This window comes from Conger conger, chromosome 4 (assembly GCF_963514075.1).
Source record: "Conger conger chromosome 4, fConCon1.1, whole genome shotgun sequence".
Taxonomy (NCBI): Eukaryota; Metazoa; Chordata; class Actinopteri; order Anguilliformes; family Congridae; genus Conger; species Conger conger.
The window spans coordinates 5522527-5531816 of record NC_083763.1 but is presented as its reverse complement, the minus strand read 5'-3'; the positions used below and the strand labels follow the sequence as shown (position 1 = coordinate 5531816).

Here is a 9290-nt window from a genome sequence, read left to right as displayed (position 1 = left end):
ATGCCCTCACGCCACACAAAGAGCCTCTTCCTGAATCCAGCAGCATTACACAGAGCACAGCAAGCCTACTGCTGTACACTAAATGCATCTGATTTTAACACAGAATTAATTTCCCCTTCTGTTTGTCTCCATCTCTTCTCTCTCTCTCTCTTCCTGTCTCTCTGTATGTCTCCTCTTTCTAGCATTTTCTCTTTGGCTTGGTGTGTGAACCAATGGCAGAGAATGTCGACGACTAATAACATCGCACAGGCCCGGAAGCTGGTAGAGCAGCTGCGGATCGAGGCTGGGATCGAGCGCATCAAGGTATGCGGTCCCCCCGTCCCCTGAGACACACAGACAAAGGTTCCACCGTAAACCGTTGCATATAGGGCTGCGTTCACTGACACAGATTAAGCTTAGTCCTGGACTAAATTGCGTTTTGTATGGAGACTCGGAAATACGGAAACGTATTCCAGGACTAAGTTTGATCTGTGAAGGTTGCCTGTGGAGCCCAGGCCTATAACTGTCAACACCCCCGTGTTGCGTTCCCTGACATCGGGGACATAGGGGCGACATGGCTCAGGCAGTAAGAGCGGTCGTCTGGCAGTCGGAGGGTTGCCGGTTCGATCCCCCGCCCGGGCTGTGTCGAAGTGTCCCTGAGCAAGACACCTAACCCCCAAATGCTCCTGACGAGCTGATCGGCGCCTTGCACGGCAGCCAATCGCCGTCGGTGTGTGAGTGTGTGTATGAATGGGTGAATGAGAAGCATCAATTGTACAGCGCTTTGGATGAAGGCGCTATATAAATGCCAACCATTTACCACCTCACACAGAAGTGCAGTTTGATGGAGGTTCTGGGTTTTTACTGTGCCAGCACTTCCACCTCTACTGCATAAAAAGCCTGTCTTACCAAGTGTTCTAGCCCTTTCTTTTGCAAAAAAACGAATAGAAATAGAAGGTATAGTCTTAAATATAAGACTAAACTAGACTGACTCCATTGTTTTTTTCGCCGTACGGTTTGTTGTACCGCCGTCATTTCTCTCAGAACAAGATTTCTGTTGCCGTTGCTTTGCCTTAATTTCCTGTTTGTACTAAAAACATCGCCCCCCCCCCCCAAATGCCCAACCCCCCTCCCCCGCCCGCCCGCCCCCCCCCCCCCGCACGCCGTCTCTCCTCTGCAGGTGTCGAAGGCGGCGGCGGACCTGATGAACTACTGCGAGCAACACGCCCGCAACGACCCCCTCCTGGTGGGCGTGCCGGCGTCCGAGAACCCCTTCAAGGACAAAAAGCCCTGCATCATCCTATAGCTTCGCCCCGGACACGGCCCCTGCCCGCCCCTCCCTCTGACTCCGCCCCGGCAACAGGCTCTGGGGCGTGACTAGTCAAACACTACTTTTGACCTGAAATGAAATGTAACTTCGCTCAATGCTCTGGACAACTCAACAATTTTACTGTGAAGGGAAAAAATCGAGCCGACGCCAACGTCGGCCCTCTATACGAACCCGAGGTGTGTGCGTGTGCACGCGTATGGAAATATGCGTACATATAGACGCGTGTGTGTGTGCGCATATATCCATATGTGTATATACGCTTTATATACGGGGGAAGGACAAAATAAACTAGGCCTATTAATGACGATGGTGCGTCAAAAAGAGACGTAGGGATTTGTAACGTATTGAGAAATCCAGACACAGTGAGCATTAAAATTCAAGGGGAGCCAAAGTCAATGGTGACTGGGGTGGTATGGTATAGACATTTAGATTAGGTTATTTTAGACTGGCTGGCTAGCAGTCAGTTTGTGGGATTGGTTGCGCTTTATTTGTTCATTTCTCTCTCTCTCTTTCTCTCTCTTATTCTCTCTTACTCTCTCTTATTCTCTTTTACTCTCTCTTGCTCTCTTTCTTTCTCTTACCTTGAAAGTGGCTTTATTATTTGTGGAAGTGTATTGCCAAAATCGACAGACATATCCTGCTATTACTTTTTCCTTTTTTAAGTGAAGACATAAAAAATTACATTTGTGTATAATGCCTGAGCATTTTTAGGCACACTCACAGACAGTTCTCAGAAGTATTCTCTTTTATCCGTGGATTTGGATCTTGCTATACCGATAATCCATATTTTTGTGGCGTTACATATGCTATTCATAGGAGTTTATATATAGTGGAGAAATGTATTCGTAATGTACTCCCTCACACTCCTACTGAAGAGGTCCTTTGATCTGCGGTGGGAGCCGATCCACTTCCTGTGCCAAAGCGAGCGCATCACTGCACCCTGAAGGAGGGGGTGGCTCCTCTCCGGTCTCTGGCCAGAGAAATTAAAGCGCTCACCTACGTCCGATACGGACTGTAGCTGGAGTGCGGCCATTTTGCTGCGTCTTGCCTCCCTCCTTGTCCTCTCCCTCCCATTGGCTACGCTCACCCAACTCAGCGTTCGTTTCACTCACCCTGTTCCGATATCTCAGCGTTTCACTCACCCTGCTCAGATATCTCAGTGTTTCATTCACCCTGCTCAGATATCTCAGTGTTTCATTCACCCTGCTCAGATATCTCAGTGTTTCACTCCCCCTGCTCAGATATCTCAGCGTTTCACTCACCCTGCTCCGATATCTCAGAGTTTCACTCACCCTGCTCAGATATCTCAGCGTTTCACTCACCCTGCTCAGATATCTCAGTGTTTCATTCACCCTGCTCAGATATCTCAGTGTTTCATTCACCCTGCTCAGATATCTCAGTGTTTCACTCCCCCTGCTCAGATATCTCAGCGTTTCACTCACCCTGCTCCGATATCTCAGAGTTTCACTCACCCTGCTCAGATATCTCAGTGTTTCACTCCCCCTGCTCAGATATCTCACTGTTTCACTTGGTCACCCTGCTCAGATATCTCAGTGTTTCACTCACCCTGCTCAGATATCTCAGTGTTTCACTCACCCTGCTCAGATATCTCAGCATTTCACACACCCTGCTCAGATATCTCAGTGTTTCATACAGTGTGTGTGGTCAGCGTGACCCTTCGAGTTAAGAGGTCGCCCCCACCACGGCGGACATTTTGTATTCCCTCCGCACCACACACTCAGTGTTAAGCCTGTGTGCGGCAATGGACGGAGGTGAACATTGCCCCTTCTTGCAGATTACCTCATCCTGGATCTGGAAAAGGCCCATTTCCACTGCCTGCTGTATGTGAACTCTCGACAAGCGGTGTTTGCTGAGGGACTCGGATGACTAGTTATACAGTGATGACATCACAGCATTCACTAGCCCATGTGCGATTGTGTCTGGCCTGTCTTGCAGAATGGTAGCCATTCATGATATCCTCGATGCCGCAACTTGTGGTGCTAGCCTGGAGGGAAGTGGGACATGGAAGGCCCAGAGTAATCGGAAAGACGTTGTTCGTGGTGACGGATTGCATATCCAGACCACTCTGTCACATTCGTCTGATATATTAAAAGCTTGTTTCCCTCAAGCAGCGTAGGCAATGTTACCGCAATAGTTATTGACACCTGTGCCAATTAAAAACGTTCCACAGAATTTGACGGTTCGATAGATTTGATCAATTGTAGTCGTTAACCAAGCACTAATGCAAAGTGTTAGAAGTATAGCCCTTTTTTGTCCGTAACGCTCAGTACCTTAACTCTGCGTGATACAGCATACTGTTACATGTCTGAGTGCATTTAAGTTCGTGTGATGTCATGCGTTGCAGCCGTGATCGTGTTTGACTGTAAGACCTGGCAGCGGTTCAGCTAGCCTCACCTCACCGGAGTCCCGTCGGGGAGCAGGAATGTGATGTAGTACACGGAGAGGAATGTGGATGGAGGACTCACTCGTCATTAAATGCATCGATTCAACCCACACAGTTTCAGTTTTCACTTTCAGCTGTGTTTCATGCGCACGGAGACCCGTGTTATCATTCTGTTCGTGTCCAGAAAAAGGTAATAGCAGGATTGTGAATCGTAAAAGAAAAATGCCAAAAAACTAAATTAATCTTTAAAAAAATTATAATAAATGGATGAAAATAAATGAAAATGTACAAACGAAAGAACACAAAAAAGGCTGAGACAAGTATCAGTAACTGTAATGTCCTGTACGTATTATTAGAGATAATAACAAAACATCCACCCCTGAGAGAAATTCTACGGCAGTGCCGAATCCAGCTCCGACCCACGAGACCTGCAGAAACGACCCGCCCTTGGTGTGAGAGTCGATGAGCAGGGTGGAGGCAGCCGAGCGACCCGTCGCTGATGGAGAAACCAGGCCAGAGCTTGGGAGGTCGAGCTGTTCCACGCTATGTTGCACATATTTGGGTTACTGTAGCAATTACACTGTAGCAACCGAGGGCCCAGAAACTCAGTTTTCGCTTGGGCAAAGGAAATTGACGGTTATATCCATGGCTATTTTGGTGACAAGAGGGGGGTCAACAGTCTTATACGACAAGCCAGACTCCAGTCTGTGCTCATCCTTATTTTAGCCTGCCGTTTCCCTGGAAAATAAGGTTTGATTGTAAAAATAAATATGGAACAGCATGTAGATTATTTTAACATGCCATAAAAAAAAAAGAAAATAACTTAAACCAGCCATTTTATTATGTCTGTTTCGTTTTCTTATTTGCGTTGGCTCTCGGATATCTCTGGTTGTTAACTGTACAGTATTTGTCAAATATTTAGGAGAAACCACGTTCTTACGGCTCTACAGAAAAAGTGCTTCACTGCTTAACTTCACTTGTGAATGGCTTTTTATATATAAAATCAAAACTCAAAAAAGGTTCAAAAAAAACAAAAACAAAAAAACAAGGTCCGGATTCCATTAAATGAGATGGTTTGCTTTTTAATTGTTGTGGCGGTTAATGGTATATGAATGTCTTTTCAGTTCTTTAAAAAAAAAACGTATTTCTTTCGCTTCATTCAGTTGAGGGTTGGAACATTGCGAGGTGAGTTATTGGTGTTATTCCGACTGTTGGCCGGCTGTACACGGCGTGTTCAGGACAGAACGGCCTCGGGCCAGACTGGGCTGCAGTGGAGCGTGTGGAGACCCAGGTGATAAGTCATTACCTGCGAGAGAAATGCCCGGGCTGCTGCTGCTGCTAGACTGTCGTAAAGGAGCCGTTGTATTTCTCACTGTACGCGGGTGTTCAGGTTCACTGCGTTCAGTGGTGGCGCCGGGTGGATAGTGTTCGGGACCGCGGCGTTCGGTCGCCGGCGTTCAGCGCGTCGGTATCGTGCGGGAGCACGGCTCCGGTTTGGGATCGGATCAAGAGCTCCGAGCACGGTCGCTCGGTCCTAATGATACCCTGCGCAAACTGAAAATAGCCCCCGTCCCTGCCGGTAATCCCGGCACGGAGATTAGAAGCCGTTTCTGGGAATACGTAGGCAGTTAAATTGGGTTCAAGGAATTCACATCGAGGCGAACAAAAACCTTAAGATTACAGTCGGAAAGGCCAAACACTCCGCTTTATGCAACAGGCATGTGATTGGTTTAGTCATTTGAGTGTCACATGATGGGGAATTCTGGGAGCAGGCCCACACAGAGAAGTACTGTGTGTGTGTGTGTGTGTGTGTGTGTGTGTGTGTCTGTGTGTGTGTGTGTGTGTGGGTGTGTTTGTCTGTGTGCACTGTGTGTCTGTGTGTCTGTGTGTGTGTGTGTGTGTGTGTGTGTGTGGGTGTGTTTGTCTGTGTGCACTGTGCAGGGCTTGGGGTGCAGAGCAGACACTGAGAAGCGGGGTAATGTGGCAGATGACTCGTGTGTCGTAATCGTAACCCGACAGCAAACGGCGCAGATAAAGCTCTCGTGAGGTTCCTCTTCTGTGCGTTACGAGCGGAAAACAAGTCGACAGAGACCAGTGTGAGAACTGAGAGGCGTTTTCGGCAGAGGAACAAAAAGGCTGTTTGATTCGGCGCCCCTGGTAACCGCCCGCCCCTTCACAGGAAGTCGGGGCGAGTGGCTGGCCGGCCCCTCCCCCGCGGATGATTAAGCGGGGTGAGAAGTCACGGGGTGCTTCGTCAGACTCGGGGGGGGGAGGGACGGACGGAGGGACGGAGGGCACTCCGCACACCTCTTCACGTCTGAGGAGAGAGAGGTCAGGGAGTCAGGGAGGTGTTAGAAGGACAGAGCGGATTGGGGCTCTTCTGCGATCGCGACTACAAGGCTGACCGTCCCCCGCCCCCTTTCAGCTGAGGCCAGCTCCGTGCTGAATAGCGCACGTGTGGCTCTGACCTCGTTTCCAGACCGTGTCCCGGTGACCGTGTCCCAGTGACCTCACCCATAGGCCTTCAGGCTGGAGGCTGCGCTGTCGATGAGCTTTGGACCAAAGCCAAACCCTCTGTCCTGCAGACGGTTGTGCACTTCTGACAGACTGCAGTGCGTCCGATATGTGAGGTAGGGGTCCTTACTGCTGGCCCTGGAGAGCCGCAGGGTGTGCTGGGGTCCTCACTCCTGGTGCTGGAGAGCCGCAGGGTGTGCTGGGGTCCTCACTGCTGGTCCTGGAGAGCCGCAGGGTGTGCTGGGGTCCTCACTCCTGGCCCTGGAGAGCCGCAGGGTGTGCTGGCTTTCATTGTTACTCTTGCACTTAATTGATCAACTTGCACACTCGCCTCACCTGCTTTCTTGGGTCTGAATCAGTTGCTGAAATTTAGGCTAAAACTAAAATCCCTTCTCTAGGGCTTGGGCACGGTGAGCTCTGGTAATGGAGCGTTTCATTTTGGGGCACAGTGGCTCTTTTAAAACCCTTAATCCAGTGCTGATTCACATCGCAGTGACGGTTTATGGACACGGCTTAAAATCCGACTTGTGAGCAGAGGCCCATGTGTGTGACTGCAGTCCGTGTGAAACTCATTCACCTCCCAGCGATTCTGGTAAGGGAAGTATCACCTTCCACACACCCTGACAAGAGACGAGGAGTCCAGAACTCGCCTTCAGTTCTTCTGTGCGCTCCCTCCACAAATGATTATATAACATTTTAACAGTGTTTCTTCTTCGCTGTTTCTGTTAATCCCATAGGATTATGGCAGCAGAAGATCCTATGCATCGCTTGGTTTTATTATGCAGTTTCTCATGTTGATACTTCCCGTGGGGCTTGGGATGAGGAGTCGGGTTACTTACAGCATGTAGGGCAGTCTGTAGCGTAGTGGTTAAGGTAAAGGACTGGGACCCGCAAGGTCGGTGGTCCGATGCCCGGTGTAGCCACAATAAGATCCGAACAGCCATTGGGCCCCTGAGCAAGGCCCTTAACCCTGCATTGCTCCAGGGGAGGATTGTCTCCTGCTTGGTCTAATCTACTGTAAGTCGCTTTGGATAAAAGCGTCAGCCAAATGACACGTAAAAAACAGAGATGGTGCTGAAGATCTGCACCATGTTCACAGACACTTTCACCACGGTAGTTCAGCTTCAACTAGTCAGGAGCCCCATGATATTACTCACATCCCTATTTATACTGCGAGGGGGAGAGCGAGGGGTACTGTAGTAGTAGAGGGAGTCACTTCGGAGAGTCCAACCCTAACCTGAATCGTAGGTTTTCTATTGAATAAAAATGTTTTTTTTTGTTGGTGTTGTTGTTCTCGTTGTTGTTGTTTTCTTAACATTTGTTCATAATTTCCATTGTATGTACATGTATTTAATCTTTTTGCCTTGAATGATAATTACGAGAAAAAAAAAAATGAAGAAATAACAAGTCTATATATTTTTTGTAATGGTTCTTCTCTGATGTGCCATAGCCCATGTTTTCCTGCACACTGTTTTAATATTTTGTGGATATTGCTGTTAAAAAAAAATGATAACAAAACATAGATATGATTAATAAAAAGGAGAACAACCTGATTTGTTTCGGTCTTTATTATTATAGTATTATTATTACATTTATTAAGCCTTTCCATTTCCCTCATGGAGTCAATAGAATTATTGTTGCTGATTGATTTAACTCAATGAAGTGTTGAAATCCCCATGCGTGTGTTTATATCATAAGCTGTGTACAAAGCTGACTGAATCAACAGTCAGCCTTTGACAAACTGAAATTCGATAAACCGATCGCAGCGTGAGGAAAGCGCTCTGGTCAGAGGGACGCGGCGTAGCGGCGTAGCGGCGTTCCGGTGACGCGGGAGTTACCGCCTCCCGCCTGGAGACCGCGCCGGTTAGCCGCTAACGCTACGGTCACGCTGTCACCGAGCTGCTTGCTGCGGGCCTCGACGCCCCGTCGCCATGGCGATTGAGAAAACATTTTCCAGCACAGCGAGGCTGGGCCTCTGCTGCTGCAGACTGGTCTCGAGAGTGAGGGGGTCGAGTGTTCAGGAACCGGGCGGGGGGGGGAGTTCTGTTCACTGAGTCAGACTTGCCCGGTCTGAAGTGAGACGGAGAACAATGGCGCTGGTCGCCCTGAGATAAGCAGGCCGTGTGAGTACGTCTGAGGTCCATTTGCCCCGGGAGAATAATACAGAACGCCCGTGCCCCGGCAGACGGCCAAAAACGCCGGGCGTAACAGGAACGGAATGGAATGTTCCTCTGCGGATTGTCCCTCTGTTTTTAGCCGCTGTCAATCACCCGGAGCCTGACCCGGGACTGGCGGAACGTCGCCGTTGCCATGGGGAGTACTGTACTGGGTGTTCCGTGTCGCCACGGCGATGTTGTACTCTACACACTGTCTCAGGGACACACGCCTATCATATTGCTCGTCAGCAGGTCTGTGCTGGTTTGGGCAGTGCGGCTACTTCAGAGTTCATTTCAGGAAATGTGTTCCTTTATTATTATTATATATTTTTTGCCCAGAAATATTATTCAAGCCACCTTTAATTCTGGTCAAAGGTTTATCATATATTTGAAATACATGGGAATATGGGAATTCTGGCTTTCATGGTGGCTTGGATGTTGTTACTGAAATGCTACTGCGTTACAGTACAGCCGAGTGAACTTACTGTACGGAACAGTGCAACCATGGCAACCGAAACCCGCTCCACGTCAGGCCTGTTCAACGCGCGTTGAACCGAGAACAGAACTCAAGCTCTAATTGGGCCCATTTGCCCTCAGTGCTGCACTACACTGGAGTGCCGTGTGTGTTTTTTGCCCAGAAACGGGGCCGGAGTAAATCTGTGGTTCTCCAGGACTCCCGGTCTCCTGCAGCCCACCCAAGTAAGGCAGCCTGGAACATCTCCTGCCTGCGGTGTGTCGCTTCCAAGAATGCTGTGTGTGTGTGTGTGTGTAGGTGCATGCGTGCGTGGTGTGTGTGCACGTGTGAGGGTGTGTGTGTGTGTGTGTGTGTCTGCGTGTACGTGAGTGTGGGGCGGGGTGTGCATTTGCATGTGTGTGGGGAGGAGGATGCCTGTGTGTGTGTTTGTGT

General features: G+C 49.2%; 1 protein-coding gene across 1 annotated transcript in view; it reads left to right on the top strand.

The window, feature by feature from the left end:
* gng7 (guanine nucleotide binding protein (G protein), gamma 7) overlaps positions 1-7780 on the top strand; it is a 94815-nt gene extending 87035 nt beyond the window's left edge. The window contains exons 4-5 of the mRNA XM_061238788.1: positions 183-303; positions 1160-7780. Coding sequence (XP_061094772.1) covers positions 223-303; positions 1160-1285 — 207 coding nt within the window. The 5' untranslated portion in view covers positions 183-222 and the 3' untranslated portion in view covers positions 1286-7780. The remainder of the gene's footprint in view (positions 1-182; positions 304-1159) is intronic.
* Positions 7781-9290: the final 1510 nt, after the last annotated feature.